Source organism: Typopeltis vanoorti, chromosome 13 (assembly GCF_054136105.1).
Source record: "Typopeltis vanoorti isolate ZY-2024b chromosome 13, IOZ_Tvanoo_1.0, whole genome shotgun sequence".
Lineage (NCBI taxonomy): Eukaryota > Metazoa > Arthropoda > Arachnida > Uropygi > Thelyphonidae > Typopeltis > Typopeltis vanoorti.
The window spans coordinates 39568034-39586323 of NC_143561.1; the positions used below are offsets into that span (position 1 = coordinate 39568034).

The following is an 18290-nucleotide window of genomic DNA, read 5'->3' on the forward strand; positions in this document are numbered from 1 at the left end:
TTGGGAATTCCTTTGAAAAGTGAAAATAAAGAAATGTTATTAATAGGAAAGTTATTAGTAATGTCACGTGATTAAGCCAATGTATGAATCACACACCACAGATGTGACAGTTTTATTCCCCCCCCCCAAGTTTTTGTTTGTTTGCCCCCCCCCCCCCTTTGTTTCTTATGTTTTCATATGAGGAAATAAAAACGAAAACTTTATTTGTTAGTCTGTTTGTTAGGGCTTCAGAAATGTATCGAGTATTTAAAGATAAAATAAATGCAAAACAAAAACTTTCATTTTTAAGGAAATAATTCCACATACGCGAACAAACAGCTTCCCAATCGCAAAAAAGAATAAATTGTATCGAATTATTTCTCTTAAATTATAAAAATTCTATTTTTGGGGGGAATTAGCTGATCTTTGGCCCCAGCAGATAGCTTTCAATTTTTCTTTATTTCCCTCTCCCCTCATTAAAGAAACGCAGGTCTTAATCCTGCAACTCAGCAAAATTCGACTGTAGAACGCATTTCGATACATAGAGATAAATACTAGTTGGGATTAGGAACATCGTCTTCCATCACAGAAATGCACTGAATTGTGGCAAAGATGGGATGCCTATCGATTTCCCAAAAGTTTAGGACTAAAAATATGCATCTACTGATTGTTTGGGGAGAATGAAATCATTACCATTGCTGTTGTCTGTTTCCTTGCGCATGCGTATTCACATCAGCTCGACCTAGAATAATTAATATTAAAATAGATCTAGAAGTTTAGTAAAAATTTACAAAAATCATTATTCAGTATTATTACTTGACTTAATTCTGTACAAAAATAAAAATACTAACTATATATTTTTCTAATTAAAAAATAATAATTATAACGCTTTTTTTTATTTTTATTTGGGAAAGCGATTTAAGACAGCACGCAAAAGGCTGATACTGATCCTTTCTTTTAGTGTTACTGATATCCAATTTCATGTAGAATGCAGCACGGTGTTCCTTTCTAGTGTGTTCCCATCAGAAAAGACGCTATTGCGATTGCCACCTGGTGTCCGTTGATAATAATAATAATAATAATAAAAGCTATCAACTGCAGAGAAACTGCATAAACGAACCAATAAAATGATACAAAGTTCCTGGAATAGCCTGCTTAAATATCGATAAAATAATCGATTTTAATTATTTCCTTTTTTTTATTTTTGTTTTAGGAATAATGCTATTTTTTTTAACTGCCTGTTGTATAGAAGTAAATTGAATTTTAAAATTTATTTCTGTACAATATATTTTATAGGACAGTATTCGCTAATTATTTTGAGTTGCCTCTTTAGTTAATGTTCATATTAACCTAACTCATGAAAACATTTAAAAGTTGTTAAATTCTTAGTTTCGAAGTTCGAGATTTAAAATTATAATTGCGTAAATTCTTCAGTTTGAGAAACAAGTTAAAGGTGTATTCAAGGTCATCGGTAACTGAGCAGCTGGAACAAGTCACTGGAACGCTGATAAAAATTCTTCATCCGTTTTTTTTTTTTTTCTTCCAGCCTTGAAAAGACAAAAATGTCTTCTACATTCCTCCTTCCCCTATCCTTTCAAACAAACGACGTTCATATCGCAAATTTCTTCCGAACATCATCAATAGAATGTTTTTTTTTTTTTTTTTTTTTTTTTTTTTTTTTTTTTTGACGTCACCAGCAGGAAATAGTTTATTTCAAACGCAGACAACAGGAACGAGGGTTAAATAAATTAAAAACTCTGAATTTTTTTAATGCGTGACATAATTGATTTCTTAAAGTACGAACGTATTCATACAATAGCAACTTGTACTGACTTCCCTGGAACTAAATAAAGACAAGTTGATAGATTTGTTCTGCTTTGCTTAATTTTATGGATTTTTTTTCCCTTCTGAAACATTATTAGTATATATTGAATAATTGGCCGAGCGCCAACTTTTAGTCATGAAAACAGGTTCTCAATTTGCTACAATCGTCTGCTTAGAGACGTGTCGGTTAATGAAAAAAAAAAACACAAAAATATCTATGAAAAAAATAATTTTTGCACAAAACTTTTTAATGCATTTACCCCCCCCCCCCCCACTCCCAAGGCCGTAAAATTTATCATTTAATTGTGCCATGGATAACTTTCAGCCTTCGGGCTGACCGAATAACGAAAACTATGGCCAATTTCTTTAAATTAGGATATAAAATTAGTATTTCAGGGTAGTCTTTATATTACTGATTAACGTAGTATTTAAACTATATTGACATTAGCTGATAAATAACATCGTTTGATATTATCAAACCACAGAACTTTTTTGTTGGTATAATTAATTTTAATATAAAATAATAATAAAAAAGAATTTGTTAAATGACATTATTTTCTTTTTAATATTGAACTATTTTCAATTGTTTTCAAATGGTAAAATTATAATTGTAGGACAATTCAAGACCCAGCTAGCCAAAGATTGACTTGGAACAAACCTCCGTTGACTGTATTAGTAATTAAGAAAGTACTGGACTGCTCTGTTATACAGCCTTTCGTTGACCTTGTGAAATGGTTAATATGTGTAAGTAAAAAAAAAAAAAAAAAAAAAAGAATAAATAATAAATAAAATAAATAAACATCATGCTGTTGTTAATGAAGATATTTTTAAGGATTAAATGATCAGATATTAAAATATGATAATGATAATAAAAATATCACGTGGTGTTGTTATATCCAGGAAGTAATAAAGTTTAACTGCAGACCTATCGAAGCCAATATTCTAGATGAATGCTAATATAATTTATTTATTAATAGGATTCATTTTGTTTGGTGTCTTCTATTGTATCGTATGACAATTGAAATCGAATTAACACAAGTCATCGTGAGCCATCATTCTAACTGACTGTATTATCTCTGTTAATTATGTGTGTTCTTGTTGTGGGTTTGTCTGTTTTACAGCATGAAAAACCCAAGTTTTGGGGAAGAAAAACTCTGCTATCTTCGTATGACACCAGCTAACTGAAAATCAGTTTTAAGACGGGATTTGAAGCTACGTCTTTAGAAATAAATGGTTTCTTAGAAACTGACTGAGCTACGAACACGCTGGAAAGTCCAGAAATCGTATGGAATATCGCAACGCTGGGTTAAAGAATATATAGGCGACTTGTCGCGCAAAGATCAGACTACCTTGGCCTGTTTCATGTTGACAACAGCTGTCATTTGAAATACCCAAGCTATGGGTTCTTAAACACCTCTGTGAAGTTTCACTATCTTATGTCCCACAGTTTCCGAGATATATCTGGTTGAACTTAGACACTTATTTTATAATCACTCTGCAAATATACGCTTATTTTTATACGATTTTTACACAGCATTGAGAGCTTACATGTTGCTGTTTCTCAGCCACATCACTGTTAGCTGTTAACTTCTGTGGCAGATGGAATGAGCCCTTGACTCTTTATCCCTTTATCTCTATTTTACTTGAGTTTGTGGTTGTTGTGTGGGTATTACACCCACTCTTTGTGAGCTTTTTACTTTAAGATGGCTTTTGGTCTTCTGTGTTTGAAGTGGTCCATTGGGCTGTAGTTTGATGCCTGTCTTAGTAATTGGTTCTGGTGGTTTTCTGTTATTGCGAAGAATTTTTCTGCGACGTTTTTCATGAGTGTCTTGATGCTTGGTAGTTTGTATCACGATGAAGTTGAGCGTTTCTGACAAACCAGAGTGCGTTTAGTGCCATCCTGAGGCACTTGTTTTGAGTTGTTTGCAATATTTTGATGTTTCTTTCTGTCGTGTGTCCCCAGGCTGGTGAGGCATAGATTAGTTGGGGCCTTATTACTGTTTTGTATATGAGGATTTTGTTGTTTTGGTTTAGGAGGCTCTTTCTATTTAGGAGTGGGTACAGCTGTGTTATGGTCTGGTTGACCTTGGTGGTGACGTAGTCGGTGTGTGTCTTTAAGTTTAGTTTCCTGTCCAGGTGTACTCCTAGGTATTTTGCTGTCTCTTGCTAGGAGATTATCTTTTCCAAACATTTGAATGTTGTCTTCGGGTTCTGTTTTCCTTCTGCTGAATAATACTGCAGTACTTTTTGCTGGATTAATTGCTATTCGCCATTTGCTGAACCAGTTTTCTAGGATGTTGGTTGCAATTTGAAGTTTCTTGGTTGCGAGTTTTGGTCTGAGGGATCTAGCTATGATGACTGTGTCATCGGCATAGAGTGCAGTGATGGGTGGTGATTGGTTGGGGAGATCTGCCATGTATATGGAGAAGAGCAGAGGAGATAGTAGGGAGCCTTGGGAGACACCGGCCGTTATTTTTCTTTCAGTGGATCTGATTCCTTCTATTTTAATTCTGAACTTTCTGTTACTTAAGAAAGATTTGATGAGTTGGACGAGCGGTGTTGGGATTCCGGCCTTGTGTAGTTTGTACAGTAGCCCGTAGTGCCAGATCTTGTCAAAAGCCTGGGCTATGTCTAAGAAGATTGCTGCTGAGTGTTGGCGCCATTCGTATCCTTGAGTGATATGTTCTATGACTCTGTAGATTTGATGGGTTGTTGGGTGTCCTTTTCTGAAGCCGAATTGTTCATCGGGTATTATGTTGTTGTTTTCTGTTGCTTCTTGGATTCTTACAAGGATTACCTGTTCTGCTATTTTGCCTATGCAAGATAGTAATCTGATGGGGATGTAGTTTTGTGGAAATTGTTTGTCCTTTCCTGGTTTAGGGAATAGAAAAGCGTCTGCTAGTTTCCAGCGTTCTGGGTAGTGTTTTAAGTGCTCTGTTCGGGATTTCATCAGGGCCTGGGGCTTTCTTGGTTTTCAGTTTTTTGATGACCTGATATATTTCTTTTGGTGACGTGGATTCTGGACAGGATTGGTGTTCCGAGTTATCTTGCGTACTTGCTTATGGATTTTCTGGATGAAGTTTAAGTCTGCGTTGTCATAGTTGGGGCTGCATTGTCTTTCCTGTCTGCAAAAGTTTCTGCTTTTTCTTCTTCTGTGTATGCCATTTTGTTTTCCCGTTTGATTGGGAGATATGTGCTGTGCTTGGAGCGAAGTGTCTTCGTGATTTTCCATACGTGTTGCTCTTCTGTGTTTAGTTGTTCTATTGTTGGTTACGATGGTCTTTAAGCGCGTATCTGACTTGGTTTGTTGCTTTGTTCATTGCTTGTTTATCTGTGGGGTCCATGGTTCTTTGGTATCGTCTTCTTAGTCAGTTATTTTCTTTGATGAGTTGTGTGATTTCTTCTGGGACTTTGTTAGGGGGATGTCCTTGTAGTTGTGATTGTTACAGAGGATATTGCTGTCGCTATCTGTTTTTCAAATGTTGTCACTGCTCTTTCCATCTCTTCTGTGTTTATTATGCATACACATCACGAAATGACGTTTGCCTTAATAAACGCATAGGTTTTCCCTGTTGACTACGAACTACTGAAGCTGTTAGCACATGTAATGACTTGTCCAGTGACGTCATATTATCATTATAGTTTAAAAGAGGAAGAAAATCAGTCTCGATAAGCTTTGATCAGACTTGCATGTCTCGGAGAATGTATTTTTATTTGAAAAATAGCTAGTCAAGTTGTTTTGTTTTCATGAATATGCTAAAATCCTAAATGTATTCTTTATAATGTGACTGGTACATATGTGTCTGTTTACTTTGATCTGAAACCTCATTATTTCTACGTCCTTATCTCGCCTTAAGAGAGTATGTAAAGAATGGCTGTAAAATGCTTATCTCTCTCTCAAAATGTATTGCTTCGGTGTCAGCTATACTTTCTGTCACCGATAAAATACATTTTCTCCAGACCGATTGCAGCACACGTTGCTAATGTGAAAAAAAAAAAAGTAACTTATGTTTTATGTTCTAAGTTAGAACATAAAACATAAGTTATCTTCTATGTTAGAAGTTCTAACATAGAAGAAGTGTAGTTTCGTTGTAGCAATACGCTTTTCAGACAATTATTAAATGAAATTTTTTTTTGAAAGTGTGCGTGTGTGCGTGGTGTAGAATACCCTACTGCGATGTGTCCTTGGACTCCATAAAAGTGCATAAAGTGAAACCGGTGTTTGAAATTATCTTCAGGTATGACATATCTACAGTACTAAGGTCCTAAGGGACAGTTGAGGAAAATTGGGGGGGGGGTACCCACACAACAACAAACATATATACATAATTATATTTGTTTGTGTGTTTGATTTAAATTTCAACTTTAGATTTTTTGGAATCCACATCCTGCTCAAAGCCATCTTTTGTTCGAAAATATTTGGCTTCGGATTTTTTTTTTCTCGCTTAAATTCTAAATATTATTAAAAAAATATATTTGTTTTCAAAAATTAAAGTGTTTTTAAGATATTTGATAAGTTTTTGTCCTCGCGTAAGCGGCAAACGATGTCATTATGAAAGATAGGTAAAGAATCCTATCGCTGAAGTATCAAACTTAATTTAAAATTTAGTTTTTTTAACGAATAAGTAAATATGAACAAAGTACAATTCAATGTAACGTGTAGCAAATCGAAGAAATATATTTTTTTGACAGTTGTATTTTTTATGTTTTGCTTTTCATTATGTTTTAACTTTTCATTTATAATTATTTAACCTTAGTCAGTTCAAGTCAGCCATGTTCGCTTTTTACGTATCACTGGCTCTCTCGTATTTTGAAAATATTTTACATAAATACTGTACAGGCAAAAATATTTGAATTGCAACTCTAAGTATACTTTTTAATTAAAAAAATATTTCTCCGAGCGATATCAAAGAACTTTAAAGATCAGTTTGTTAAGAATTAACTTGTTTTGGAGACATCAGTTATACGTTGATTTAATAAGGTCCAAGGACAAAACATTGCCCTCCATTTTTGTCTGGTCATCGGCCTAGCATGTGCAATAATCTGCTGTACATTTACTTTCTTTCAGGAGAAGCACATGGTTGTATTTGTCGAGGCATCTGTATTAGACGACGTTTATCTTTTAGCCAACAAGACTTTCATTCCATTTAAAGAAAAACTGTGCACTTTTAAAGAAGGTTGGTATTATTTTATTTTATTTTTTTTTAACTTTTAGGGAAGTCGATATCTTGATTTCACTGCGCAGGTCTAACTAACGTACTTTTTTTTCCCCAAAAATATTTTCGGCTGTGTTGAAATTTATAATTTGTGAAAAAAATCATTAATTAATGGACAGTTTCAAAACGTATTGAAATATTTTTCAGATATTATAAATACTGCATGTTTATTGAATTTCAGAAGTCATGTAATAATAATAATTAAATGCTGCAAAGTCGCCAAACTTTTGAACTGCATATTGGCTATCCTACCACAGCTGAAAGACAATAAAAACATATTCAGAATATAAATTTATTATTCTGCTTCTTAACAAAGAATTGAGCTAACGCACTTTGGCGGGCATTCTGTTTCATTTTTTCATACAACTGATGGGACCTCTTCTGCAAATTTTACAGCCTCTCTCTTCATCCGGGTTAGCCTCTAAGCATTGCTGCTTAAAAACTTCGCTTGTACGAAAAATATTTTTTATTGTTTTTGTGAAATCTCTTTGGACTTGTCAGTGATTACATTTTCTTCATATTCTTCAGGATCTTCCCGCTGTGCATCTAAATTTAGCAGGTTGGAATCACTCAACTTCTCAGAATGAGATTCAATTAACTTAGATTCATTTGAAAAGCCTTTAAGATCATTTGCACAATGTGGAAGAATGTACTTCTAAACGACTCGCATGTTGCCAGCAGTAATTTCATTCGACTTTGCAACTTTATAACCAGGCTGAGATTTCTCTGATTTGGCTAAGAAGTCTTGGAAGTCAATTTGCTTCCAAAAAAAAAAAGGCCGGTTTTCATCGACATTAAATATTTGTTGATCACAATAGTCTCCCTTCCTTCTTACACAATTTTCTTCAAAATATCTGGATATCTCCTTATCTGCACTTGCAACTTCTCCTGTGATTAGAACATTATGTAGGCTATTTCTCTTTTTGAAACGCTCAAATCACCCAGCACTAACGTGGAATTCTTCTTGTTTTCCATCATTGATAGCCCTTTCTTTCAAGGTTGCAAAGAGACTTAATGCTTTTGATTTAACAAGGTCAGTGCTTAGCGGGATCCGTTTTTTGATTACAATTTTGGATCCGCGTAGAAAGAGGTTTCTCTAATTCAATCATTATAATACTTGGATTTCGAGTGCATGCATGGTGAACTTGAAGCAGCCTTACCTTTTTCTTTGTATTCAACAGCTTTGCTTAAAATTGCTCTTATAGTTGATTCACCCATTTTTGTGTTCTTTTCCTATCTTTGTGCTGGACTCGCCTTGCTCATTTTGCTTTATTATTTCAAGTTTTTCTTCACATGAGATTACTTTTCGAATCATTTTCACACTTCCACTTTTTTGCTCACTAATTCTTTTACTCATGATGAAAGGTTGGGAAAATACTTGAAAAAAAAAAGTTAGGAAACCAATTACAAAGGAGGCACGAGATATGATCAGTAAAATATTATGCAATTAGCAGACGACATAAATTTTGGCGTTAAATTTAAAACACAGTGTATATGGAAATAGTGTAGTATGCCATTAAAAATAACTTTGTAAAATGTTTTAAATCGGTAACTAAATTATTTCATTCCGGTGAGTGATTTTTTAAAATAGTTAGCCATAAAAATGTATACATAGAAAAGTTTTTAAATCCGTAACATTTTTAAGATGTATATAGGCGCACTAATCGAATTTGGGTATAGAAAAAAAAAATTACGCATTAATCGAGGATTTGCTGTATTAGATATTTAATTGATTTTTACTACATTTCTTTAATTCTACTACTACTATTATTATTATTATTGTTGTTGTAGTGAAAAAATATCTCGGTTATCGATTCAGTTACATTTAAAACGTTAATAATAATATAATCGTTAGCTTGTATTAACTTTCTCTTTCAGGTAAAGATGATCTTACTGACAAAATAGATTTCATCGTCTGCCTCGGGGGAGATGGAACGCTGTTATACGCGTCTTCGCTATTCCAGGTGAGTATCTCTGAGTTCGTTTCGTATTTCGATTTTTATTATTTTTAGTGAAATAAATAAACTCACTTATGCAATCATTATACATTTATTTTCAGCAAAGTGTTCCTCCCGTTATGGCCTTTCATTTGGGTTCGTTGGGGTTTTTAACGCCTTTTGAATTTGATAACTTTGAAGAGCAACTGACGAACGTTTTGGAAGGTAAGTTGCAATGATAATGTCGTTCGTTCTGTGTGTTTCTTTTTAGCATATTTAATTTAAATTTTTACTATTGTATAATGCCTCGTGCAAAGGGACATCGAGTTCTATGGAATAAGTCCAAGATCTTATGTCGACCCTATACATATGAATAGAAATCCTAGCATTAATCTGTCTGACCAGCCAAATACACAAACGAATGCACGTCAACGTGCACAACAATCGACGCATGCGCACATGAATTTGAATTGCGAAAATACTATTTTTTTTTTTAATGCATGGTGCCATAGGACATGAAGTTCTATGTAATTAGGGCAAGACTACTAGTGCTATTTAAATAAATTGTTTTGTTTATTAGTACGCGTAAGAAATTCGCGGCTTAGGCCATCATGCCCTTATAAGAATATCGACAATATTATTTACTATTATAATTTTGTGTACATGTAATTTCTTTGAAAGAGAATAAATATTGTATTTATAAAAAATCATTATTATTAATGAGCGATAGATGGCGTTGATGGTAGTAATGTCGTAGTTGGAGAATTAAGTACTAGTGGAGAGGATGAGATGTATTTAACCAAGTAGAGTAGTGTGCCCTCCTACGATGAGTCCTTGGGGATGTCAGTTAATAATAATAATAATTACAGGTTTTATTTTGTCTTAGCAACAAGAGAGGATATGAGGACATTTTTTTATAGCAATAAACTTGTGGCATGGGCACTGAGATCTTTTAGATGTTATGCCCGCTGATATTCTTATATAGTAATTTCATAAGATAGGAATATGATATACAATAACCAAAAATTATTCTTGAGAGTTTAACTGAGCAATTTAGGTTACTGTATAGTATTTTCTAGAACAGTTTTTTTTTTTTTTTTAAATACGTAAGTAAATAATTTAATATTGAGACCTTGCTTGTAGAGCAAAGTAAAAATGGTTCTCGTTCTCTCTTGTTATATCTGCAGTTCATATAATTGATTTATAAATATACAGTGCGACAATTAAGTAATGAGACTGAATTAAAAAAATAAAATAACGTGACTCCGGGAGAGGGTTCTAGGGAATCACCAGGGAGTGCGACCTTGGCATTTCGCCAATCCAAACCAGTTGGCTCTACGGTTTTATATGTATATGGTGCCATAGCTGACGTTTACGTCAGAAATCAAAGAATGGAACAAACGGAACTGTGTCAAGTTTTTTTGTGTAAATCTATGGAAAAAAATCCCTGAAACTCCCAGAAGTTTATGAACAGCTTATGTAGATAAGATTCTGACCCAAGCACAAACGGAGTAAAGATATGATAGCAGACAATCTGCTATTACAATTTATACAATTTGACTGCCGATCGATATTGAATGCTAGTAAGTGATTTACATATAAATAATGACTAGATAAAGTTCATAATTACCACAGATTTTGAAAGAAACAAAAAACGCACAGTTTGTTATACACATTGTATAACAAACTGCGCAAAAAAACGAGGATCAAGGGTTATCTCATCAGATGATGTTATAAATGGGGTGTCAAATCTTCCACCGTTTTGGTGAAAGTGATCATTTGCAGGGTGACCAGTCATTTGAGGACGTCTGTTAGAAAGGGATATATGGGGAATTATTGTTGTTGGGTTCTCTGTCAACCTTATGGTTGGTGGGGTAGCAATATGCTACTTTACTAGGGTGTATTTATAGTACAAGATGGTTTCCCGTTGCCTTCTTTTCCCTAAGTATTTTGTCTGTAGATGTGTGTGTGTGTTCACGGGACCGGTTTTCCCGTTTTGAGGGATTAAAAATCCCCGAAACCCTGTGAGACTGACTAACTCACCTTTAGCCGAAAAGACCTGATAAAGGTTCCTCCCTTCAGGGATGGGAATCGAACCCAGGTCTTTCCGACCAAAGGGCTTCGTCTATACCGATTGAGCTACGGAAGCTCCATGGGGAATTATAAGTCGAATAATTATGAAAAGCTCAGGAAACAACTTGTGGCAATAAATTGGAAAGAGGAACTGGATAGAAAGGATATCAATGCTGCTTGGGCCCCTACTCAAGAACTATTTGGTGGAGGCAATATTAGTATGTATTCCAAAGGTTAAGAGGATAAATAGAGCAGGTATGAAATGGATGAATCAAAAGATAAGGTATGCAATCTGGAAGAAGCAAAATATGAGTGGTTATAACAACCAGTTGCATGAGAAGTACAAAGAGCAGGCGAGGAAGGTGACTTGCTTGATAAGGGTAGCAGAAGTGCAGTATGAGCAGCAGTTAGCTAATGCAACTAAAAATCCTAAGGAGTTTTTTCGATATGTGGCCAGTAAAAGAAAGAATGATTATGGTAGGATGGGATTGATTGGTGAAAACAGAGTAAGAGGACTATAACTGCTGTGGAGGATATAGTTGAGATATTTAATGAGCAATTTATAAAGGTATTTCATTCTTATGAATGTGACATCCTGCAGAACTTGAAAGAAGGAGGAGGAGGAGGAACTGTTAGTCAGGGGGGGGGTATGTGAAGAATTGAATAAACTTCATGCTAATAAAGCTGTGGGACTCGGTAATATTGCACTACGCGTTTTGAGGGAATGTTCCGGGGAATTAACAATAGCTTTGACATATCTTTTCAACATGAGTCCTGCATTGGGCCAAGTTCTAAGTGGAAAGAATGCAAAATTATTTCGCTTCATAAAGGAGGTGATAAGACTAAAGCCTTGAATTATAGATCAATCTCTGTGTCAACGTGGTTAAAATGTGTAAGAGAAGTTAATTAGGACCAAGATTCAGAATTGGGTTGACAACAGAAAAATACTCTGTTGTGGCTAGCATGGGTTTGTTAAAGGAAGATCGTGTTTTAACAATCTGCTTATTTTTGAAAGTGACTGCATTGGATAAGGGTGGTGCCTACACAGTGGTATATTTAGATTTTGCAAAGGCCTTTGATAAATTGTCACACGACAAGCTGGTAATTAATTGGAGGCTGGCTGGCTGATAGATATCAGCGAGTTGCCTATGAAAAGCAATATTCCAGATGAGGGAAGATACTAGTGGTGTACCCCAAGGGTCTGTTTTGGGTTCCATTCCTGTTTAATTTGTATGCAAATGATATCGGAAGAGGTCTGAATGGTGATGTGCAGTTGTTAGCAGATGATGCAAAGTTGTTTGCAAGAGGACTTGAATACACTGGCTGAATGGGTAATTGAATGGGGATTTCAATTCACTGTTGCAAATGTGTGAGGTTTTTGAAATTTTGGATGTAAAGTATACAATCGGATCGGTGAAAATATCTTAGAAGAGATAGAGGAGATGAGAGATCTGGGAGTGATTGTAGACAAGTACCTAAAATTTTGGGGACAGCACATAATGGGAATAATGCAGAGGGAACTGACTTGTAGAAGTAAGGATATCATGGTTCCCTTGTATAAGGGCTTTGATCAGGCCACATATGGATTACTGTATGCAGATTTGGTCACCAAAAAAATTAAGATATGTTGGAAAAGTGGTCTAGAGACGACTGACTAAGGTGATTCCTGGTCTCTGGAATGTTGAGAATGAAGACAGATTAAGAAAATGCAATTTGCAGAAATTGGTGGAGATAGAAGGAGAGGGAATATGATCGAGCCATATAAGCTGTTAAGAGGTTATTACCAGATTAATGCGAGGAGGTTTTGCACAGAATGGGTGAAGATAGGAATAGAACAAGAGGTCATCCCTGGAAGCGGTATAAGGAGAGTGTGAGCAAGGGAGTGAGGAGCAGGGTTTTTTTTTTTTGCATGGAGAGTCGTGAGTGATTAGAATGCATTGCCCGAGAGTGTGGTGAATGCGGATAGCGAACATATTTAAGGCGTGGGGTAATAAATTGTGCGTGTGTGTGTGTGTGTGTAAAACAGTGGACCTCCCGCGATGAGTCTTTTGACTCCATGGAGGTTTCATAATAATAATAATAATAAAAAAAAATCAGCTAACGCCTTTTTATTCCCGTATATACGGGAGTAGGCGAGGCCATTTAGCCCTATCTAACTTTTGGAGACTGAGTGGGCAGTTCAATCTCCACTGGTACCCAATCAGAGACAGATGGCCCAAGGCTATCACTAATTAAGCGGTACGCAGTGAAGAGAGACGGCTCAAATGTGCCGCCATCTCGTGGTCTCTAACCCTAACACAATATATTTTAATGTCTGAAATAATGTGGGTTCTACGGTCGATTTTGTTGAGTTTACAGGACGAAAAACCCGAGTTTCCGGGAGGAAAAACCTGCTTGCCCGTGCCAGAGATCGACTAACTCGGGAACCGGTCGAAAAAAGGCTTAGAAAAATTTCCTCTAGTCGCCGACTAGATTCGAAACCAAGACTTCCTTCGTGCGGCCTAGCGCGATGGTGTGCAAACGCCACATCCACTGAGCTACACTAATAATAATAATAATAATAATAAAATCAAGTGCATTTGAACGAGATTCGGAACAGTCTGATTTGACGGCTGTTGTATGACAGTGCACTTGCTCACACAGCGATTAGTTGTGCAGATGTTTTAGGCTCACAGGCAGGTTTCAGTGCTCATTTTTACATCCAGAAGGTTACAACACTCTAAAATCAGTAAATGAGTTTTCCAACTATCTCCACACCTTGTCTGAGTAGGTGCCCTCTTTCGATGAGTCTTTGGACTCCTTGGAGGTATCACGAAATAATAATAATAACTGCTTCAAATTATGGATGAGGAAAACAGTTGAGTACACGCCATTGTTTTCGTTATCCATAGTTTGACGCGCTTGAAGTCGGTCTCATTACTTTTTTCTGCCGTATCTTGTAGAAAGATGTCCAGGGCATTTTATTGAATTAGCATATAAAGAAATTGTAGACATTTGTTATAATTAGTATTACAGATAAGGATCTTGTTTATCCCTCACAGGTCATGCAGCGCTAACCTTGCGCAGTCGACTCAGTTGTATCATTGTGCGCAACAATGATTCCAATGAAAAAAGCAATAAACCTCACACCAGCTTCTTGGTAAGGAAATTTAGTAATTATGTGTATTATTTTTATTTGTTATATTTGAGTAATGTTTGACGATCAGCTCTTTATGCTCGAATATTGATAATTATCACCGTCATTAGATGATTTCTGTAGTTTAAAAGCTCAGTATGGACCACGTGATAATTGGTCATATAATTCCGGATTATTTTTCTTGTTAAAAATACGAAAATAAAGTTACGTGTATTATTTCAGCAATTATCTGGTAAATGACTGAAGGTTATTAGATGGGTTCAGTGAACCTCCTTTTTCATCTTCCTGATTAACTGCAGAATACTCTGTGCAAATATAACTGTTCTTGCGAAGTCACTTGGTACGCTCGGTGCACTATTTCTATAACAGTTAGTTTGTGTTTTTCATTTCCTGCTTGTTTTCAATTTGCAAGTGCTGTAATTGACTTTTACGCAGGGTCATTTTTCCGGGTAATTTCAGTGCTTCTGCTAGGATTTAATAACCATATTTAAACTGTGTGTGTTTAATTGGAAAATTATGTAAGTCAGTGCGTGTCGAACCCAATAAAAAGTGGATAAATAAATACAACGCACATTACAAAATTAACAGAGAGAGAAAAAAAAAACAGTCAAAATTTCATAACTAAATTATTAAAAGCAGGGCCAGCAGCTCAGAGGTCTTTAAAAATAGTAAAAAAAAAAAAAAGTACCCCTTTGCAATGTTAATGATTTATGGTTAAAGGGCAGTACTTTTCGATCAGACATCGGATATCGAATCAAACTGCATAATTTAAACATTTAGTTCAACTGAATTTTATTATACTTGAGAATAATTTTCATTAATATTTTAGTCAAAATAATAGCCTGACACGTGAAGTAACATTACCACGTGCTCATATACTATTCAAACGTAGGAAAAGCCTTCCCATATTCATAAATTCATGAACAAAAAAAAAAAAAAAAAAAAAAAAGTTTTATTAAGCATTTACAAAAAAATCCTGTATGGAAAATTCTTAATACTTTCATATTATCTAAACTATTTTAAGAATTATAGACACGTTGATTTTCGGTTTTATTTATTTATGCATATTTAGATTTAGAATAGTGCGTAATTTTACACTGCAAGGTTTTACAGTAAAATTACTGTATTGATAATTATAATTATTTTCATAATCGAAAAAAAAATCTGTTCTGAATACGGAGATTTGTGAGGCTTTTATTGCAGTCGTATGACTAATACAACTGCCCCCACTCCATAAAAATGCCTCTACATATTTGGTGCTTAAAGTTGTTTATTATTTCTTATCTCGTGTGTTTGTGTTCTCATCTGCTAATATTCTTTTTATATGTCCGAGAATGCTTCCAATAGAGTTGTTTATTTTCGGACCAGTTATGTTTCACTGGATGGTTTATAGCCAACAGCTAACTTAATCATGATGATTTGAAACTATCCAAAGTAGCATACTTCGCACTCCCTATGAACGCTTCCTTTGTGCACCATATATTTAGAGCAGACGATGGATTTATTATTAGGTTTGCCAGATTTTGGAAACCCAAATACGGGACATGGGTGACCAAAAGAATGATGATGCTTTATGCCATGAAATGCCATAGTTATTTCGTCAGCATTAACTTTTCTTTCGTTGCTGGTATTTGGTTTTACAAAATAAGTATCAATACAATATTTGTGTTTTTGAGTGTTAATGTATTGTGCAATATCCGATCGTCCCCCATGTGCAGTACTAAACGTTCGTCTGCAGATTTTGCGTTCAACTTCGTCATTATGTTTTCCTTTGGCAATAAAATTCCATTCTTTTGAAACGAAAGTGCATTAAAAATGCACTTTCGTTTTGGCATTGTTAAGGGTTTAAGGAAAGAAACAAAATTTAATTTACCTTTGTATAATTAATAAAGAAAATTAATTTGCCTTTAATTATATATTTTGCGTATTAACCAAATACCGTACAATCGAAAAAGGCGAGATATTATTTTTTAATAATTATTAAAATAACATCCATATACTGTACCGATACCGCACTGCACAATGCCCAAATAAGAATTGTTTGAAAATAAGCAACTGCAATATATCTGACCGTCGCCGCCATGCCGAGCCGTAAACTGTAAACACAATTAATTTCCTCGAATTGTCAGTTTTTATGGCTTACAAATCAATTTAAGTTGGATTATTCGAAAAGAATATTAAAAATTATAATTGCTTAACATAATATTTATAATTTTATTTTTTCATTAAAATGCAGGACATTAGACTGTCCCTACAAGTACAATACGGGACAGTAAAATTCGACGAAAAATATGACAAGCCTATTTATTATTCATCTAAAGGTATAAATATTTTGATCGTTAATTCGATTAAATACGGAAAAACTGCTGAATTAACGACGGAAAAACTTACACGAGAATTTTATTTCCATAAAATTTTTGTCGCAGTATGCAGAAGATATATATATATATATATATATATATACAGTATATACTGTATATACTGATTATGCATATATTAACTGTGACCTCAGTCCATTGTTTCGATTCAGATTGGGATAATGAAATAACGTTCTGTAACTTTTTTTATGCAGTTATTCTGTAAGAAAATGGTTTTTCTGTAGGATCTTAGGTTTTTATTTTTCTAAAGGATGCAATGTTTAGTGGAAATGGCATGCAACCCCAAGCTCTAGCTCATGGAATTTAACATAGTCAGGATGCTTACTGCAATGAATGGCTCCTGAATTGGCAGTTCAACTAAAGTAAGATAATTCACCATTGCAGTGAATTTGATAAACTGCTAAAGATAAAAGCTTATCCTTTAGAGAGCATAGAAAAGGAGAAAGTTTGTTGATTGGGTAAAATGTTCCATTGAATCAACAGATTTAAGTAGTTTGTCAATTTTTTCAGAAATGCCCTTGAAATAAGGGATTGCAATATGATTGACAGCATCTTGGGAGGCAGGCAGTGGAGGAATTCTATAGCATTAATGACCCTATTAACATGACCCTTGGTGAAGGCATTAGACATGAAGGTAATCTTAATATATTTTATTTCTTGTATAATGCTTCAGTAAATAAAAATCACCTATTTTAGGAGCATTAAACTGATTTTTCACAATATAGCCTGGAACCCAAGCTCTGATTATTTAATCATAGTATATTATTATTTAACCCTATGTGTGATACATAACTGAAGAAGTCTTTCCTTTAATTGATATGTGTATATTGCTCCATTTCCATGCAAAAAGAAATGAAATTTTATTGTAACATGCATTTTTTGATTTACTGGAAATGAAACCAGCAGTAAAAAATTGATATTCCAACATTGCCTATAGTCTTTCTGTAGTTCAGTTAGTTGACCTTGGTGGTGGTAAGTTTGAAAGTAGCCAAAACAAATATTGGCTTTGTTTTGTCTATACATATTTAAACATATGTATAGATGTCTTTTAAATATAATACATTCAGAGCCGGCTGGTGGCGTGTGTGAAGTGTGCAATATACACAGGTGCTGCAGAAGAAAAGGTGCCTAAAAGATGTCAAAAAAAATGAGATAAGAGTTTAAACGAACAACGAATGGTACATATAATTATGAATGTACGTCGTCTTCTGTTCGGGCCCCTTCAGATCTTCCTGGAAACGAACAAATAAATTCTGAAATTGTATCCTGGCCCGATTATATCACTGTAAAAATTTATGAAAAAATACATAAAATAGTGCTTCTTTATTTTTTGATGTATCATAAATCAACTTATGATTAATTGTTGAGTTTCATGTAGGCTGTATCCTAATTTTAATCGGATCGGATGCATGTGGTCCTGCCCTAAAAGTCGGCTTACTACTGATAACTCATTCTTCTCGACTTTATTCAAAAAAAAATTTTTGGAAAGGTGCCAAACATTAATCGCACACACAAGAAAAATACTATGCGCCGGTCCTGAATACATTATTATTATTATTACAGCAACCGCCATGGAGTTGGCAGATTCATTGTGAGAGAAATCTGCTTAACTAGCAACATATCAACCACACTGAGCCTTAAACTCATTTGTAATCCCAGAAGTCACAATGCATTCAGACATTGTTCCACTCACCCACTACTTGGGAGGAAGGCAATGGAAAACTAATCTATTCTTCAGGTCCCTTCT

General features: G+C 34.7%; 1 protein-coding gene across 3 annotated transcripts in view; it reads left to right on the forward strand.

Moving 5' to 3' along the window:
- The window catches only part of LOC150100070 (NAD kinase-like), a 145149-nt gene that overhangs the window by 81320 nt on the left and 45539 nt on the right, over nucleotides 1-18290 (forward strand). For all 3 annotated transcript variants that reach the window (XM_090402295.1, XM_090402292.1, XM_090402294.1), the window contains exons 3-7: nucleotides 2418-2547; nucleotides 6872-6980; nucleotides 8898-8983; nucleotides 9079-9181; nucleotides 14071-14168. In XM_090402295.1, the coding sequence (XP_090258421.1) occupies nucleotides 2418-2547; nucleotides 6872-6980; nucleotides 8898-8983; nucleotides 9079-9181; nucleotides 14071-14168 (526 nt within the window). The remainder of the gene's footprint in view (nucleotides 1-2417; nucleotides 2548-6871; nucleotides 6981-8897; nucleotides 8984-9078; nucleotides 9182-14070; nucleotides 14169-18290) is intronic.